Source organism: Balaenoptera musculus, chromosome 1 (assembly GCF_009873245.2).
Source record: "Balaenoptera musculus isolate JJ_BM4_2016_0621 chromosome 1, mBalMus1.pri.v3, whole genome shotgun sequence".
NCBI lineage: Eukaryota > Metazoa > Chordata > Mammalia > Artiodactyla > Balaenopteridae > Balaenoptera > Balaenoptera musculus.
The window spans coordinates 42,502,919-42,523,050 of record NC_045785.1 but is presented as its reverse complement, the minus strand read 5'-3'; the positions used below and the strand labels follow the sequence as shown (position 1 = coordinate 42,523,050).

Sequence of the window (20,132 nt, the reverse complement as noted above, 5' to 3'; positions counted from 1 at the left end):
AAACTGGACAGCTACATGTAAAAGAATGAAATTAGAACACTCCCTAACACCATACACAAAAATAAACTCAAAATGGATTAGAGACCTAAATGTAAGACTGGACACTATAAAACTCTTAGAGGAAAACATAGGAAGAACACTCTTTGACATAAATCACAGCAAGATCTTTTTTGACACACCTCCTAGAGTAATGGAAATAAAAACAAAAATAAACAAATGGGACCTAATGAAACTTCAAAGCTTTTGCACAGCAAAGGAAACCATAAACAAGATGAAAGACAACCCTCAGAATTGGAGAAAATATTTGCAAATGAATCAACGGACAAAGGATTAATCTCCAAAATATATAAACAGCTCATGCAGGTCAATATTAAAAAAAAAAAAACCCAATCCAAAAATGGGCAGAAGACCTAAATAGACACTTCTCCAAAGAAGACATACAAATGGCCAAGAAGCAAATGAAAAGTTGCTCAACATCACTAATTATTACAGAAATGCAAATCAAAACTACAATGAGGTATCACCTCACACCAGTTAGAATGGGCAACATCAGAAAATCTACAACACCAAATGCTGGAGAGGGTGTGGAGAAAAGGGAACCCTCTTGCACTGTTGGTGGGAATGTAAACTGATACACCCACTAAGGGGAACGGTATGGAGGTTCCTTAAAAAACTAAAAATAGAATTACCATATGATCCAGCAATCCCACTACTGGGCATATACCCAGAGAAAACGATAATTGAAAAAGACACATGCATCCCAATGTTCATCGCGGCACTATTTACAATAGCCAGGTCATGGAAGCAACCTAAATGCTCATCGACAGATGAATGGATAAAGAAGATGTGGTACATATATACAATGGAATATTACTCAGCCATTAAAAGGAACGAAATTGGGTAATTTGTTGAGATGTTGATGGATCTAGACTGTCATACCGAGTGAAGGAAGTCAGAAAGAGAAAAACAAATATCGTATATTAATGCATATATGTGCAACCTAGAAAAATGGTACAGATGAACCAGTTTGCAGGGCAGAAATTGAGACACAGCTGTAGAGAACAAACGTATGGACACCAAGGGGAGAAAGCCGTGGGGGGGTGTGGGTGGGGGTGTGATGAATTGGGCGATTGGGATTGACATGTATACACTGATGTGTATAAAATGGATGACTAATAAGAACGTGCTATATAAAATAAATAAATAAATAAAATCTTAAAAAGATGTGCCTAATTATTATGATACAACATTATTATATTAACATATTCAAAATTTTAAAGTATTTTTTATGATCTAGAGTCTTAACATCACTCTACTTATAATCTCTAATTATTATCTCTAGATTACAGAGAAAGAAATTAAGGCTTAATGAATGTTTCAGACATCGTCAGTGCCCAGCTCATATCCCCCTGTGCCACCCTGGAGGCTACCTGCAGCTTCATATGTCAATTTCCATTAAGGCTATGCCAATGGCTTCCTATCTCAACCATTTGTCTTTCTGCCTGAGGGTTTTCTCTAGCAGCAGGCACATGCTACTCAAAGGAAGGCTGCCTAGGGAAGTACCAGAGAATTAACAATCCCAAGAGTAACCCTCAACCACTGAGGGAAGGGAATTAGTACCCTGATCCTTATCTCAGGGTCTTAGTTGTAGGAGAACCCAACTTAAGATAAAGAAGTTGGTTAAGTTCATACATAGCTAATAAATAGTGAGTGTAAGTCCATCTGACTCTATATAACCCACACTCTACAATATTTATATCCCCTTCTAACTTGTTTTGAACTTTCTTTTTCCTGCTGGACAGGCCCACAATTAAATTTATATGTGGCATAAACTCAGAGAAGAGTGGGGCTATAAAAGTTCAAGAGTAAAATATTAGTTTTGAATACACATTCTTGACAGTGAATAAAATGAACTACATTTTGAAAACCATATTTGATGGATTATAATAATGAAAAATATATTCAAGTAGAATTGGTTGCTTTTTTCATTTTCTATGCTATACAGGCATACCCCATTTTATTGTGCTTCACAGATACTGCACTTTTTTTACAAATTGAAGGTTTGTGGCAACCCTGCATTGTCAGGTGATGGTCAGCATTTTTAAAGCTGTTTTATTTTTATTTTATTTTATTTTATTTTGGCCACACCGCACAGCACGTGGGATCCTATCCCCCCAACCAGGGATCAGACCTGTGCCCCCTGCCGTGGAAGCACGGATTCTTAACCAATGGACCACCAGGGAAGTCCAGCGTTTTTAGCAATAAAGTATTTTTTAATTAGGTTATGTACATTGTTTTCTTAGACATAATGCTATTGCACACTTAACAGACTACAGCATAGTGTAAACACAGCTTTTATATGCACTGGGAAACTAAAAAATTCATGTTACTCACTTTATTGCCATATTCACTTATGGCACTGGTCTGAAACTGAACCTGCAATATCTCAGAGGTATACCTTGTATCATGTCCTAAGGGTCAGCAAACTTTAATTTCGGAATAAGTCAGTCATAGATATTACTTTATACCCTGAAAGTTTACACTTCATTTCCATTACAGCCCCTGCAAAAGTAAGGTCACACATGAAGGAGAGGTTCTTGACCACCACTTTAATTAGCACGTGGTAGGAAATTAGCTTCTTTCCAGAGAGTGTTCAGATGTAAGGAAGAGGAAAAGAGGGTTATCTCACTATTCCAAAGACCATTCTGGAACGGCCGGAATAGGGCAACTCTTTAAATTTAGAGTTAGCACTTTGCTTATCATTTTAAGAATATTCTCACCTTTCCCTTACAAACATGGCAAGGGGCTCCTCATCACAAACCAGAGGAGTCAACTAAAGCACAGGCTCTTTCAGGAACTCTAGGTCAGAGAGGGGAGCTGACTCCAAAATTCTAAAGCCCAGTGGTTGCCAAAGAAAGGGAGCTAAAGAAAATACGGGCGAAAATGGGTTCCAGGTCGTTAACTCACACCTGCAATAGGAGACTCCACTGCAGACGCCAACCTCCTCAAGAGCTAGAGGTGCAGAGGCATTTTTTTCAGAGGGTTTGCAGCTTGCTGGGACGGCAGAAAGGGAGAAGAAGAGAAGATCCTCTAGGGCAAGAGAGGAGCAGTACGACGCACAACTGCAACCGCCGTCGCTTTTGGGGACTGGGCGGTGCCTCTACGGCCGGCGGGAAGGCGGAGCCTCGCAGCCGGAAATAGGAGCCCGACCGGCCGAAAGCCTGGGCCCAGCAGGCAGCGCCACGACAAACCGTGATGGCGAGGAACCTGGGGCTGGTAGGCTGGAAGCTGGAATGGTTGGCTCATTCAGAATGGTTGGCTCAAGTTGGCACCAGCACCTGGGCTGATGTTATCCGAGGGAAGGGGATCAAGCCTTCTAATGTGCTCCCAGACGGCTCCTTCGAGTCCATTTTCGCAGTCCCCGTTCTGGCCTTTGGTTCTTTTGAGGTAACTCGCCCCTGCCGCCTGCCCAACGCCAGTGGTCTGTCAAGCCCTTCCGAGTCCCTATCCTGGGAGCTTCGCCTTTCCCCGCCACCCCACACCTACCTATTACCGACCCCACCGCCAGCTCCCACCACCCCACCACACACTCACCCCCTCCCATAGCGAGGATGAAGAGCCTTAAGCTGGGTCTTCCCAGAGCACTCAGTATATTTTAGTCACTTACTGTTAGTGTTTAATTCAGGAGCATGTAGTAGATTTTTGTGCATCCAGGTCCTGAAAGAAATTAAAGGTCAAAAGGTTGATTTTGGTTTTTGCCAACTTTGGCATATTAATTTCAGTAATTTTTTTCAACCAGCACCTGGCACTGAACATCAGTCTGTCAAATCCTGTGGAAATGAAGCATGTTTTTTGCTATCTAGGAGCATCCAAGATAGGTAAAAATACTGGATTCAGCATATTAATACTTCTTCATATGTATCGAATTCAATGAGAATTTATTAAATAGCTATTATGTATTAAGCTCTGAGCTAGGTTTTGGTCTTAGGAAGTTGAATCAATCTTTGTCTTAGAGATCTGAGCTCACAGTCTTGGTGAGGGAAAGGGACAGAGCACAAAACAATTATCTTTAAAGGTATAAGATGAATACTGGTAAATGTTACTCACAGTTTCAGAACAAGTGGGAGTACAGGAAACAGAGAATTGAATTATATGTCTAGAGGGAATTGGAAAAAGCTTTGTAGAGGAGGTAACTTGTGAAGTATGCCCTGGAAGAGGAGGGGTTATGTTTCCAAGTGGAGTTCCGGCTTAAGGTTTGAACTTTCTAACAGATCTCACTTGAGGGCTTTGCTCCATTTTCTCTTATTTTCTCTTGCTTTCCACTGCACTTTGCCTTCTACCCACCAGCTCATGTTCTGTTTTCTTGGAAGTAGCCAAGCCAGGTATTTCACTTACAAACGATACTTACCTCTTATTAAAATACTTACTTCTGCATAGACAGTCCTTGTAAAGAAAGAATTTTCTTTCTCTTTATTTTTGTAGAATTTGTTTTAGCCAAGTCAACAAAGCACAGTTCCTGTGGCCCATATCCTAGAACACAAAAATAGTCTCACCATGTAGAAACAGATGTTTAAAATGGTATTCATTAAAATGAGATCCCACCTGTAATAGAAAACAGAAAGTGGATGCAAAAGAAATGTAAGCTGGCAGAGCTTGCTCTTGCCCTCCATTCCCTTAGGAATGTATATTTGTGGGTAAAGTATTGCTAATTGGAATATGCTTCTGGCTTTAGTGTCTAGCCGTAGGGGTTATTAGTAATATTGAAAAACAATCAGCATAGCTCATTACAAGAGTAGTAGTCATGAAAAAAAAAAACAACTTACCTCTAGGGTGGATGCCTTCTTACCAATGAACAAAGTTATCTTGGGCAGAAAATTAATGACTATCCTATATTAGTAACAGAAATGAACATTTACTGGTTACCTTCTGTGTCAGGTGCTTTACATTTTTACAAGGACCCTATGAAAGAGATATTATCCTCACTTTGTAGATGCGGAAATTGAGAGTGAACAATATAGTAAATAACTTGCCCAAAGTTACAAATACATGAGAATCCAAGACTCTCAGATTCCTAAGCCAATGTACTGTTTCCACTATTTCACACTGTCTTTACAGCAATGGAGACACATAGAGGTTAAAAACCCTACCCTACCAAGTAGAGTATCTGGGATATAAATCCAGGTCTATCTGATTCCAAAGCCTATGCCTCTGTACTTCTATATATTTTTGGCCTTTGCTTCCAAGTTCATTTAGCTCCATTTATGGCATGGAGGAAAAGAAGAGAACATCTAGTGAAATAGGCAGTGTTCTAAGTTATAACTAACAAGCCCAGGCTGGCATTTAGTAACTGTAAACAGTTAGAAAAACATTATATATACTGGTGAAAATAAATGAACCATTTTTAATATATATAAAATGTAGATTTACTTCTTTACTACTTCTTTCATTCATATTTTTTCATGTTCTTTCATTCATTAATCCAATAAATTTCATTGATATCTTACTTCGTGTGAGACATAGGCTCAATCAGACAAAAGTCCCTATCTTCATGGAGTTTACATTCTGGTTGGAGATGCAGGCAATAAACAAGATAAATATAAATCAGGAAAGTATGTTGCATGTTAGATGTTCAATGTTAAATAAAAAAGTGAAGTAGTGAATGGAGATAGGATGTATGTGGTAGGGTTTGTTTCATTTTTAGGTAGGGTGGCCAAGGAGGACCTTACCTGAAGGAGATAAGGGAAAGAGTCAAGCCGATATCTGTGGGAAGTGCGTTCCAAGAGATGGACTATCAAGTGCAGTGGCCCTGAGCCCAGTGTGGCAGGAACAGAGTATGGGAGAGGTAGATGGTAAGATGAGGCTGGAGTGATAAAGAGAAGGGGTTCAGATCATGAAGGGCCTTGTGGGTCATAATGAGGACTTTGACTTTTATTCTGAGATAAAGCTGTTAAAGGATATTGAACTGATGAGTAACCTGATTTGCCTCATTTGTTGTCATTTTAAAATACACATGACATAAAATTGACCATCTTACCGGTTTTTAAGTGCACAGTTCAGTAGTATTAAATACATTAACATTGTTGTGCAGCTATCACCATCATCCATCCCCATAACTCTTTTCATCTTGTAAAACTGACACTTTATACCTATTAAACAAAAACTTCCCATTCTCTCCCCTTAGGCCCTGCCAACCACTATTACACTTTCTTTCTTTATGATTTTGACTAAGTACCTCATATAAGTGGAATCATATAGTATTTTTTTTGTGTGACTGGCTTATTTCATTTGGCGTAAAGTCTCCAAGGTTTAACCTTGTTGTAATATATGGTAGAATTTCCTTCCTTTTTAAGGTTGAAAAATATTCCATTGTATGTATATACCACATTTCTTTATCCAGTCATATGTTAGACTCCAGTCATATGATAGACATTTAGTTTGCTTCTGGATCTTAGCTACTGAGAATAATGATGCCATGAACATTGGTGTACAAATATCTCTTTGAGATCCTTCTTTCATTTCCTTTGGATATATACCCAGAAGGGGAATTGCTGAATCATATGGTAATTCTATTTTTAACTTTTTGAGGACCCTTCATACCGTTTTCCACAGTGGCTGTGCCATTTTGTATTCCCACCAACAGTGCACAAGGGTACCAATTTCTCCACATCCTCGCCAACACTTGTTTTCTGGTGGATTTTTGTTTGTTTGTTTGTTTTTAATTAGCCATCCTACTGGTGTGAGGTAGTATCTCACTGTAGTTTTGATTTGCATTTCCCTAATGGTCAGTGATGTTGAGATCTTTTCATATACATTTTGGTCATTCATATATCTTCTTTGCAGAAATGTTGATATTCAAGTCTTTTGCCCATTTTTGAACTGAATTGTTTGTTTTTTTGTTGTTGAGTTTAAGGAGTTCTCTAATCTGGATATAAATCCTTTATCACAGGGGTCCCCAACCCCCTGTTAGGAACCGGGCCACACAGCAGGAAGTGAGTGGCGGGTGAGCGAGTGAAGCTTCATCTGCTGCTCCCCATCGCTCCCCATCGCTCACTCGCATTACCACCTGAACCATCCCTACCGCCCCCCGACCCACACCGGTCCATGGAAAAATTGTCTTCCATGAAACCGGTCCCTGGTGCCAAAAAGGTTAGGGACTGCTGGTTTATCAGACAGATGATTTGCAAATATTTTCTCCCATTTTGTGGGTTGTTTTTTACTCCCTGGATAGTGTCTTTTGATGTACAAAAAGGATTTGATGTGCAAAAAGATTGGTATTAGTTCTTCTTTAAATGTTTGGTGGAATTCACCAGTGGAGCCATCAAGTCCAGGGCTTTTCTTTGTTGGGAGATTTTTGATTATGGTTTCTATCTCCTTACTAGTTATAGGTCTGTTCAGATTTTCTATTTTTTTGTGTTTTAGTCTTGGTAGGTTTTGTGTTTCTAGAAATTCATCCACTTCCTCTAGGTTATCCAAATTTTTGCCATACAATTTTTTATAGTACTCTCATAATATTTTTATTTCTGCAGAATCTGTAATAATGTCCCACTTCTATTTCTGATTTTAGCAATTTGAGTCTTCTCTCTTTTTTCTTAGTTCATCTACCTAAAGGTTTGTCAATTTTGTTGATCTTTTTGAAGAATTAACCTTTGGTTTTGTTGATTTCTCTATTGTTTTTATATTCTCTATTTTGTTTATCTCTGCTCTCATCTTTATTATTTCCTTCCTTCAGCTAGCTTTTGGGTTTTTTGTTCCTTATCTATTTCCTTAAGCTTTAAAGTTAGGTTGTTGATTTCAGATCTTTCTTGCTTTTTAATGTAAGTATTTATAACTATAAATTTCCTGCTTAGCACTACTTTCTCTGCATCCCATAAGTTTTGGTATGTTGTGGTTTTGTTTTCATTTGTCTCTAAGTATTTTCAAATTCCTTTGTGATTTCTTCTTTGATCCATTGGTTGTTTAAAAGTGTGTTGTTTGATTTCCACAGTTTTGTGAATTTTTCAGTTTTCGTTATGTTATTGATTTTTATTTCATGCTGTTGGACAGAGAAGATGCTTTGTATGATGTCTATCTTTTAAAATCTATTGAGACTCATTTTGTGGCTTTAACATATAGTCAATGCTGGAAAATATTCTATGTGCACTTGAGAAGATTGAGTGTGCTGTTGTTGATGTATGGACTGTTCTATATACATCTGTTAGATCTAGTTGAGTTATTGTGTTGGTTATGTCCTCTGTTTCCTTATTTATATTCTGTCTGGTTGTTCTACCCATTTTTGTGAGAGAGGTATTGAAGTCTCCAACTATCATTGTACACATGTATATTTCTCCCTTCAGTTCTGTCAGTTTTTGCCTCATATATTTTGATGGTCTGTCATTAGGTGCATAAATGTTTATACTTGTTATATTTTCTTGCTGTTTTGAACCTTTTATTAATACATAATTTCCTTTTTGTCTCATAAACTTTTTTTTTGTCATAAACGTTTTTGATTTGAAGTCTATTTTGTCTGTTATTAGTATAGCCACTCCTGCTCTCTTTTAGTTAATATTTGCATGGAATATATTCTTCCCTACTTTCACTTTCAACCTGTTTGTGTCTTTGGATCTGGAGTCTCTTTTAAACAGCATATAGTTGTGTCATGTATTTTTAATCCATTCTACCATCCTCTGTCTTTTGATTGGAGAGTTTAATCCATTTACATTTAAAGTAATTACTAATAAGGAGGGATTTACTTCTGTCTCTGGGCTATTTGCTTTCTATATGCCCTATAGTTTTTATCTCCCATATTTTCTGCATTCCTGTCTTTTTAGTGTTTAGTTGATTTTTGTAGTGAAATGGTAAAACTACTTCTTAATTTCCTTTTGGATGTATTCCATAGCTATTTTCTTTGTTGATATTGTGGAGATCACATTTAACATCCTAATGTTATAAACTTCTAATTTGAATTTATAGCAGCTTAACTTCAGTAACATACAAAAACTCTGCTTTCTTACATCTTCATCCCCACTCCTTTTGGTTGTTAATGTCACAAAATTCCATCTCTATACATTGTGTGCCCCAAAACATAAACTAATAATTCTTTTAAATACATTAGTCTCCTAAGTTATGTAGATAGCAAAATGTAGAGATACAAACCAAAGTTACAGTAATACTAGCTTTTACACTAATTGTTTTTTTTAATCTTTCAAGGTATTTGTTTCTTAAATTATGTAGAAAACAAAAAGTGCAGTTACAGACCATTGTTACAATAATACTACCTTAAATTGCCCATATATTTGTTTTTATTGATATCTTTATTTCTCCTCACAGCTTCAAGTTACTGTCTAGTGTCCTTTCATTGCACCTTGCAGGATTCCCTGAGCATTTCTTGCTGGCAAGTCTAGTGATCCTGAACTAGCTCAGCTTTGGTTAATCTGGAAATGTCTTGATTTCTACTTCACTTTTCTTTCTTATTTTATTCTTTTTTTTTTAATTTCTTGGCTATGCCACACAGAATGTGGGATCTTAGTTCCCCAACCAGGGATCGAACCCATGCCCCCTGCATTGGAAGTGCGGAGTCCTAACCACTGGACTGCCAAGGAAGTCCCTCTACTTCACTTTTAAAGGACAGTTTTGACAGCTGTAGGATTCTTCATTGACTTTTTTTTTTTCTTTTAGTGCTTTGAATATACTGGCTCACTGCCTCTGGTCTCCAAAGTTTCTGGTGAGAAATATTCTTGTTATCTTATTGAGTCTTCCTTGTATGTGATAATTTGCTTATGATTTGCTGCTTTGAAGATTCACTCTATCTTTTGAAAGTTTGATTATGATGTGTCTTGATGTGGGTCTCTTTGAGTTCATCTTACTGGGGTTCATTGAGCTTCTTGGCTGTTTATATTCATGTCTTTCCTGAAATTTGGATTTCAGCCATTATTTCTTCAAATATTCTCTCTGCCATTTTCTATCCCTCTTCTCCTTTTGGGACTCTCATGACGGGTGTGTTGGTTTGCTTGTTGATGTCTCACAGGTCCCTTAGGCTCTGTTTACTGTTCTTCAGTTTTCTTTCTTTCTGTTCCTCAAACTTGGTAATTTCTATTGTCCTATCTTCAAGTTCACTGACTTTTTTTCTTTCTGCTTGCTCAATCAAATCTGCCTTTGAATCTCTCTAATGAATGCTTAATTTTAGTTATTGTGCTTTTCAACCTCAGAATTTATTTATTTATTTTAGCTTCTTTTTAGGTTTTATTTTTTTTTAATTTTTTCCATTGCTTTTATTCATTTATTTATTTTTTATTGCAGTATAATTGCTTTACAATCTTGTGTTAGTTTCTGCTGCACAGTGAAGTGAATCAGCCATATGCATACAAACATCCCCTCCCTCTTGGAACTCCCTCCGCCTTCATCCCACCCAACTAGGCCATCACAGAACACCGGGCTGTGCTCCTAGTGCTATACAGCAGGTTCCCACTAGTTATCTGTTTTACACATGGTAGTGTATTTATGTCAAACCTAATTTCCCAATTCATCCCACCCTTCCCTGACCACCTGTGTCCACACGTCCATTCTCTACATCTGCCTTTCTATTCCTGCCTTGCAAATAGGTTAATCTGTACCATCTTTCTAGATTCCACATATATACATTAATATACAATATTTGTTTTTCTCTTTCTGACCCACTTCACTCTGTATTACAGACTCTAGGTCCATCCACGTCTCTACAAATGACCCATATCATTTCTTTTTATGGCTGAGTAATATTCCATTATATATATGTACCACATCTTCTTTATCCATTCATCTGTCGATGGACATTTAGGTGGTTTCCATATCCTGGCTATTGTAAATAGTGCTGCAATGAACATGGGGGTACATGTGTCCTTTTGAATTATGGTTTTCTCAGGGTATATGCCCAGTAATGGGATTGCTGGGTCATATGGTAGTTCTATTTTTAGTTTTTTAAGGAACCTCCATACTCTTCTCCATAGTGGCTGTATCAGTTTACATTCCCACCAACAGTGCAAGAGGGTTCCCTTTTCTCCACACCCTCTCCAGCATTTATTGCTTGTAGATTTTCTGATGATGGTCATTCTGACCAGTGTGAGGTGATACCTCATTGTAGTTTTGATTTGCATTTCTCTAATAATTAGTGATGTTGAGCATCTTTTCATGCATTTGTTGGCCATCGGTATGACTTCTTTGGAGAAATGTCTATTTAGGACTTCCACCCATTTTTTGATCGGGTTGTTCGGGTTTTTTTGATATTGAGCTGTATGGGCTGTTTGTATATTTTGGAGATTAATCCTATGTCTGCTGCTTCATTAGCAAATATTTTCTCCCATTCTGTGGGTATCTTTTTGTCTTATTTATGGTTTCCTTTGCTGTGCAAGAGCTTTTAAGTTTAATTAGGTCCTATTCGTTTATTTTTGTTTTTATTTTCATTACTCTAGGAGGTGAGTCATAAAAGATCTTTCTGTGATTTATGTCAAAGAGTGTTTTTCCTATGTTTCCTCTAAGAGTTTTATACAGTCTGGTTGGTCTTACATTTAGGTCTCTAATCCATTTTGAGTTTATTTGTGTGTGTGCTGTTAGGTAGTGTTGTAATTTCATTCTTTTACATGTAGTTGTCCAGTTTTCCCAGCACCATTTTTTGAAGAGTCTGTCTTTCCTCCATTGTATATTCTTGCCTCCTTTGTCATAGATTAGGTGACCATAGGTGTGTGGGTTTATCTCTGGGCTTTCTATCATGTACCATTGATCTATATTTCTGTTTTTGTGCCAGTACCACACTGTCTTGATTACGGTAGCTTTGTAGTATAGTCTGAAATCAGGGAGCCAGATTCCTCCAGCTCCGTTGTTCTTTCTCAAGATTGTTTTGACTATTTGGGGTCTTTTGTGTTTCCATACGAATTGTATAATATTTTTGTCCTAATTCTGTGAAAGATGCCATTGGTAATTTGATAGAGATTGCATTGAACCTGTAGCTTTGGGTAGTATAGTCATTTTCACAATATTGATTCTTCCAATCCGGGAGCATGGTATATCTCTTCATCTGTCTGTGTCATCTTTGATTTCTTTCATCAGTGTTTTATCGTTTTTCTGTGTACAGGTCTTTTGCCTCCTTAGGTAGGTTTATACCTAGCTATTTGATTCTTTTTGTTATGATGGTAAATGGGATTGTTTTTAAAATTCTCTTTGTGATCTTTCATTGTTAGTGTATAGGAATGCAAGAGAATTCTGAGCATTAATTTTGTATCCTGGAACCTTACCAAATTCATTGATTAGTTCTAGTAGTTTTCTGGTGGCATCTTTAGGATTTTCTATGTATAGTGTCACGTCATCTGCAAACAGTGACAGTTTTACTTCTTCTTTTCCAATTTGTAGTCATTTTAGTTCTTTTTCTTCTCTGATTGCCATGACTAAGACTTCCTATACTGCGCTGAGTAATAGTGGTGAGAGTGGACATCCTTGTCTTGTTCCTGATCTTAGAAGAAATGCTTTCGGTTTTTCACTATTGAGAATGATGTTTGCTGTGGGTTTGTCGGATACGGCCTTTATTATGTTGAGGTAGGTTCCCTCTATGCCCATTTTCTGGAGAGTTTTTATCATAAATGGGTGTTGAATTTTGTCAAAAGCTTTTTCTGCATCTATTGAGATGATCATATGGTTTTTTTTCTTTAATTTGTTAATATGGTGTATCACATTGATTGTTTTGCATATATTGAAGAATCCTTGTATCGCTGGGATAAATCCCGCTTGATCATGGGGTATAATCCTTTTAATGTGTTGTTGAATTCTGTTTGCTAGTATTTTGTTGAGGATTTTTGCATCTATGTTCATCAATGATATTGGGCTATAATTTTCTTTTCTTGTGATATCTTTGTCTGGTTTTGGTATCAGGGTGATGGTGACCTCATAGAATGAGTTTAGGAGTGTTCCTCCCTCTGCAATTTTTTGGAAGAGTTTGAGAAAGATATGTGTTAGCTCTTCTCTAAATGTTTGAAGAATTTGCCTGTGAAGCCATCTTGTCCTGGGCTTTTGTTTGTTGGAAGATTTTTAATTACAGTTTCAATTTCACTGCTTGTGATTGGTCTATTTATATTTTCTAATTCTTCCTGGTTCAGTCTTGGAAAGTTGTACCTTTCCAAGAATTTGTTCATTTCTTCCAGGTTGTCCATTTTATTGGCATAGAGTTGCTTGTAGTAGTCTCTTACGATCTTTTGTATTTCTGCAGTGTCAGTTGTAATATACTTTTTCATTTCTAATTTTATTGATATGCATCTTCTCCCTCTTTTTCTTGATGAGTCTGTCTAAAGGTTTATCAATTTTGTTTATCTTCTCAAAGAACCAGCTTTTAGTTTTATTGATCTTTACTATTGTTTTGTTTCTATTTCATTTATTTCTGCTCTGATCTTTATGATTTCTTTCCTTCTACTAACTTTGGGTTTTCTTTGTTCTTCTTTTTCTCGTTTCTTTAGGTGTAAGGTTAGATTGTTTATTTGAGATTTTTCTTGTTTCTTTTTTTTTTTTTTTTTTTTATAGCTACTTTATTTATTTATTTATTTATTTTTGGCTGTGTTGGGTCTTCAGTTCGTGCGAGGGCTTTCTCCAGTTGTGGCAAGTGGGGGCCACTCTTCATCGCGGTGCGGGGACCGCTCTTCATCGCGGTGCGCGGGCCTTTCACCATCGCGGCAAGATTTTTCTTGTTTCTTATAGTGAGCTTGAATTGCTATAAACCTCCGTCTTAGAACTGCTTTTGCTGCATTCCATAGGTTTTGGATCATCGTGTTTTTGTTGTCATTTGTTTCTAGGTATGTTTTTATTTCTTCTTTGAGTTATTCTGTGATCTCTTGGGTATTTAGCAGAGCACTGTTTAGCCTCCACGTGTTTGTGTTTTTTACAGTTTTTTTTCCTGTAATTGATTTCTAATTTCATAGCATTCTGGTTGGAAAGGATGGCTGATATGATTTCAGTATTCTTAAATTTTCCAAGGCTTGATTTGTGACCCAAAGTAGAGTACGTTCCATGTGCACTTGAGAAGAAAGTGTATTCTTCTGCTTTTGGGTAGGATGTCCTATAAATATCAATTAAGTCTGTCTGGTCTACTGTGTCATTTAAAGCTTGTGTTTCCTTATTTATTTTCTGTCTGGATGATCTGTCTTTTAGTGTAAACGGGGTGTTAAAGTCCCCCACTATTATTGTGTTACTGTCGATTTCCCTTTTATGGCGGTTAGAATTTGCCTTATGTATTGAGGTGCTCCTATGTTGGGTGCATAAATATTTATAATTGTTATGTTTTCTTCTTGGATTGATCCCTTGATCATTATGTAGTGTCCTTCCTTATCTCTTGTAACAGTCTTTATTTTAAAGTCTATTTTATCTGATATGATTATTGCTACTCCAGCTTTCTTGTGATTTCTATTTGCATGGAATATCTTTTTCCACCCCCTCACTTTCAGTCTGTATGTATCCCTAGGTCTGAAGGGGGTCTCTTATAGGCCGCATATATACGGGTCTTGTTTTTGTATCCATTCAGCCAGTTTGTGTCTTTTGGTTGGAACATTTAATCCATTTACATTCAAGGTGATTATTGATGTGTATGCTCCTATTACCATTTTATTAATTGTTTTGGGTTTGTTTTTGTGGGTCTTTTTCTCATCTTGTGTTTCCTGCCTAGAGAAGTTCCTTTAGCATTTGTTGTAAACCTAGTTTGGTGGTGCTGAATTCTCTTAGCTTTTGCTTGTCTGTAAAGCTTTTGATTTCTCCATCAAATCTGAATGAGATCCTTGTTGGGTAGAGTAATCCTGGTTGTAGGCTCTTCCCTTTCATCACTTTAAATATATCCTGCCACTCCCTTCTGACCTGCAGAGTTTCTGCTGAAAAATCAGCTGATAACCTTATGGGGATTCCCTTGTATGTTATTTGTTGATTTTCCCTTGCTGCTTTTAATATTTTTTCTTTGAATTTAATTTTTGTTAGTTTGATTAATATGTGTCTTGGTGTGTTTCTCCTGGGGTTTATCCTGTACAGGACTCTCTGTGCTTCCTGGACTTGGGTGGCTATTTACTTTCCCATGTTAGGGAATTTTTCAACTGTAATCTCTTCAAATATTTTCTCATACCCTTTCTCTTTCTCTTCTTCTTCTGGGACCCCTATCATTCAAATGTTGTTGTGTTTAGTGTTGTCCCAGAGGTCTCTGAGACTGTCCTCAATTCTTTTCATTCCTTTTTCTTTATTCTGCTCTCCAGCATTTATTTCCACCATTTTATCTTCCAGCTTACTTATTCGTTCTTCTGCCTCAGTTATTCTGCTACTGATTCCTTCTAGAGTATTTTTAATTTCAGTTATTTTGTTGTTTATCACTGTTTGTTTGCTCTTTAGTTCTTCTAGGTCCTTGTTAAATGTCTTCTGTATTTTCTCCATTCTGTTTCTGAGATTTTGCATCATCTTTACTATCATTACTCTGAATTCTTTTTCAGGTAGTTTGCCTATTTCCTCTTCATTTATTTGGTCTTGTAGGTTTTTACCTTGCTCCTTTGTCTGTAACATATTTTTTTGTCATCTCATTTTTTTATGGGTGGGGCTGTATTCCTGTCTTACTGGGTTTTTGGCCTGAGGCATCCACCACTGGAGTTTGCAGGCCGTTGGGTAGAGCCGGGTCTTGGTGCAGAGATGAGGACCCCCGGAAGACTCACTCTGATTAATATTCCCTGCAGTCTGAGTTTCTCTGTTAGTCCACAATTTGGACTCGGCACTCCCACCACAGGAGCTCAGGCCCAACCCCCGGCCTGGGAACCAAGATCCTGCAAGCCACACAGCATGGCAAAAGAAAAGGAAAAAAAGGAGCAGTACAATAACAAAGAACAAAAAATAAAATAAAATTAGAAAGATTAAAAAATGTTAGGAAAAATAAAACTATAATTAAAACAACTACAAGGTAAAACAGAACCACAACAGAAAAAGAAAGAAAAAAAAGAAAAAAAGAACAAGCCAAAAGGAGCAGAACAATAACAAGGTATAAAGAATAAAATAAAATCAGAAAAATAAAGGATTTATTAGAAAAAAATAAAAATATAAATGAATCAGCAACAACAAGGTAAAACAGAACCACACCCTAAAAGAAGAAGAAAAAAAAACAAAGAGGAAAAAAGAAAAAAAAAAAAGGCTGGAAAAGGCCTTGGCTGTGGGGGCGGAGCCTTAGTGGGGGGTAGAACGTAGGCAGGGGCGGGGTTTAGGGTGGGGTGGGGCCTAGGCTTAGTACCTGCGTGGTAGGAGGGTGGTGGGGGAGGCAGCACAGCCTTAGAGGAGCCTTGGAGCGTGGAGTTGCGGAGTTTGGAGGTAAGGCCCTGGGTGAGGGTGTGTGGGTGGGGTTTAGGCCCAGCACAGTTGAAGGAGTCTCAAAGGGGGTCTCGGAGTGCCGCATGTAGAGGTAGGGCCCTGAGTGGGCATGTAGAAGCAGGGCTTAGGCTCTGCGCTGCTGGAGGTAGCCTCCGCAGGCTGGGGATTGGGCCCAGGAGCCCAACAGGCTCCCCGGTGCCCAAGTGGGCAGGGAAAGCACTGGCCATGCTCCCTTCCATTCCTCCACTCCCCTGAGTGTCTCCCCCATCGCTGCTGAACCCCTAACTGTGGACGGGCCCCACCAGGTGTGAGAACTCCTCCGTTCCCCCAGCCACCCCTCAAGGGTGCTGGTTGGTCCCATCACTCCCGCCTTTACTTTTGCTCCCCCTGCCCTCACTCCCACTCCCTCAGGACCCACACAGCTGGAGGGGGCCTCAGTGGGCAGAGGATCAAGCCCAGATCTCAGTAGTCTCCCTGGGGCCCAAGTGGGCAAGGGAAATGCTGGCCATGCTCCCTTCTGATCCTCTGCCCTCCCAGTGGCCCCCCCTTTCCCCCTCTGGGTGTGGGATCCCTTCCCCTCCCCCAACCACCCCTCAGGGGCGCTGATCACATCTGGCCTCCACTTCTCCCCACTCTCTACCCACCACATCCTACTCGGTCACTGGGGATTCCTCCTGTCCCCTTAGGTGTCCATGGTCCCCACCAGTGCCTGGTAGGTGCCCTAGTTGTGCGGAGACACGAACTCCGCATCCTCCTCGTCTACCATCTTGACCTCTATCTCTTTATTGATATTTCCTTTTATTAAAAATAATTTTATTTTATTTATTTTTCACTGTGTTGGATCTTCGTTGCTGTTCACGGGCTTTCTCTAGTTGCGGTGAGTGGGGGCTACTCTTCATTGCAGTGCGCAGGCTTCTCATTGCGGGGCTTCTTGTTGCAGAGCACAGGCTCTAGGCTCAGGGGCTTCAGTAGTTGTGGCATGCGGGCTCAGTAGTTTTAGCTTGCAGGCTCAGTCGTTATGGCTCGCGGGTTCTAGAGCACAGGCTCAGTAGTTGTGGCGCACGGGTTCAGTTGCTCCACGGCATGTAGGATCTTCCCAGACCAGGGATTGAACCTGTGTCCCCTGCATTGGCAGGCAGATTCTTAACCACTGTGCCACTAGGGAAGTCCTGATATTTCCATTTTTATCACATGTTGTTTTCTTGACTTTCCACATCTTCCTTTAGTTCTATGAGCATCTGTTAGACAGATGTTTAAAAATCTTTGTCTAATATATCTGCCATTAAGTCTTATTCAGGGACAAATTCTGTTGGTTCATTTTTTTCCTTTTAATGGACCACAGATTCCTGTTTGTATGTTTTGTGATTTTTTTTGTTGAACATTGGACATTTGAATCCAAAAAATGTGGTAACACTGGAAATCAGATTCTACCCCTTTCCCAGTGTTTGCTGGGGGGGTTTTGTTTTGTTTTGTTTTGATGTTGTTGTTGTTGTAGGCTGTTTCTATGCCAAGGAGCAGCCTGACATGTAAACTTAATATGTTCCTAGGTCTTTTCTGAGCCTTTCCCTGTGCATTCACTGTCATGTTGTAATTTTCCCCATATATGCAATTGTTTTTGAATGTTTAATCTTTAATGTCTGGCTCCTGAAAAGGGGAAAGCAAAAAATGGAGAGCAGAAATCAGAACACAGATCCCCAATATTTGGAGGACAGAGTTCTTTTTACCCATTCTACCTCCCACATGCTATGTGCAAGCTGCTCCAGGAACTCCTGCACAGCTGCCTGCCATGTGTCTGGGGGTGAGGAAAAGGTAGCTGCTACTCTGTTAAGAGCTGAAATGGACTGAAATTAATCACATTTTACTGGCCAAGCCTTACCCTGGAAGGTGCAAGCCTTTAAGACTCCAGGGTTTCAAAAGAGTCATATTAGATTCTGACAGTGCGATTGCCGTTTGGGTGGAGATGCAGATTCCTGGTGCTTCCTACTCTGCCATCTTCCCAGAATCCTCTTTCCATTATGTTTTAACAGGATCATTTTGGCTGCTCTGCTGAGAATATACTGAACTGGAGCAAGGAGGAAGCATGGATACCAGTTATGAGGTAAGTAATCCAGGTAAAAGATCCTGAACAGGAGATCAGAGTAGGTATAAGACTAAGGCAAGGATAATTACTCCCCTGTAAGGGGATTTCTTCCTGCCAGGTCACCTGGCTGTGTCTCTTGACTAACCATTGTCCTTTTCAAGATAGGTAATTCTACAGTTTTTTCCTTTCCCTTTTCTCTTTGGGGTGATGATAGCATGGCTACTATTAAATTTGGGATTAATGAACTATCCTTTGTGCTTTTCCTATATCTATATCTTATAGATATTCCTTTATAAATAAACCTTCATTGAATTATCTTTTTGAAGTGTGCCATTTGTTTCTTGTTGAGACCCTAATTGATACATGAATTCTTCAGTTTGGGATACAATATTTTAAGTACTTGCATTAAATCAAGCTTGTTAATTATGTCCAAATATTTTATATTACTGCATTAAAAAATCTATGATCTATTAGTTACTGACAGAACTATGTTTAAATCTCCCATTATTACTATCATACCCTATGTTTTTAAGAACTGGGGTTCTCAGTATGGAAGAGAGGAAATAGAAAAGTAATATAGAAGAGGTCACATAAAAACACTGTAGTATTAAATGTGAATTGGACGTATTCATATGAACTTGTGAGGTGTCGTATGTGTGTGTGTATATATGTATGTGTATGTACATATACATATCTGTACGTGTCTTAGCTCTATCCACCAGAAAGGAGTAGAAAATGTCCAACCCAATAATAATGAGCAACCCCAGCACCCACATTCCCAGATTATAGTCTAGAATTAACATTTGCCATTCAAAGAAACCAGGGCATTTTAGAAAAATGGTTTATTCCAGAAATGTGCAAGATGAATCTGGAATATCTTATCATTACTAGATAGCAAGGAAGCTATCAAAGACTACTAAGATTAAATGAAAAAGATACAGGCCTATACTTGAAGAGGCTCCCACTGGCCAGATATCGGACAAACAGCTTCAGTAAGGATCATGATCACAATAGATTTAAACTCATAGAATCCATGGGTTCATAGTGATAAAAAATATTAGTCACTTTCAGAGAATGATAGGAAACAAATTTGTTACTTGGAAACTGGCAAAGGGAAAGATTGAGGATTTATCCTGCCTTTCCTACATGAACTGTATCATTTGGTAACCAAATAATAGACGAAGAGAAGCATCACTTTAATGAAGTATTTCAACCAATAAAAAAGAAATGTTAGAATATCAGCATTTTGGAAGTCTCAGTGAATTAGTGGCTAAAAGCATTCAGCAGCAATAGTTGTTAAATCACAGTCAGACATGATGTGCCTCTTAATGAAAGACCGCAGCACTACCTGTGGTCTTGCCGACGTGAATAAACCTGAGTCTGTTCAAGCCTCAGGATCCAGCTGCCAACTTGAAGGAAATACAAGAGTCAGAGGAACACTGAATTGCATGTTCCTCTGAACCAGTTTCAAGGGTGCTCACCTTAAAATAATTCAGTAAGCTACACATTCATGTATTATTCTTGATCTGTGTTTTATTTTACAGGGGAAAAAAGAATTTAAAAAATCTCTCACTATGCTTCGTAGAATTGCTTGTTTTTCCTTGTAGTTCTCTCAGTTTTGTCATATATAAATAATAACTAACTAACCAACCAAATAAATACATGTGTATAGAGGGAAAGAGCTAAGGGGGTGTGGGGGAAGAGGGCAGTTTATTAGGAACGTACAAGTTTTTTTTTTAAT

General features: G+C 38.5%; 1 protein-coding gene across 2 annotated transcripts in view; it reads right to left on the bottom strand.

Annotated features, from left to right (window-relative positions):
• Nucleotides 1–20,132, bottom strand: part of C1H1orf185 (chromosome 1 C1orf185 homolog) — a 235,473-nt gene that overhangs the window by 96,036 nt on the left and 119,305 nt on the right. Inside the window, exons 2-4 of one of the 2 annotated variants that reach the window (XM_036841669.1) lie at nt 5,727–5,860; nt 4,428–4,530; nt 3,668–3,717 (exon numbers count right to left, since the gene is read on the bottom strand). In XM_036841669.1, coding sequence (XP_036697564.1) covers nt 3,668–3,717; nt 4,428–4,435 — 58 coding nt within the window. In that variant the 5' untranslated portion in view covers nt 4,436–4,530; nt 5,727–5,860. The remainder of the gene's footprint in view (nt 1–3,667; nt 3,718–4,427; nt 4,531–5,726; nt 5,861–20,132) is intronic. The other variant, XM_036841679.1, reaches the window with a different exon arrangement.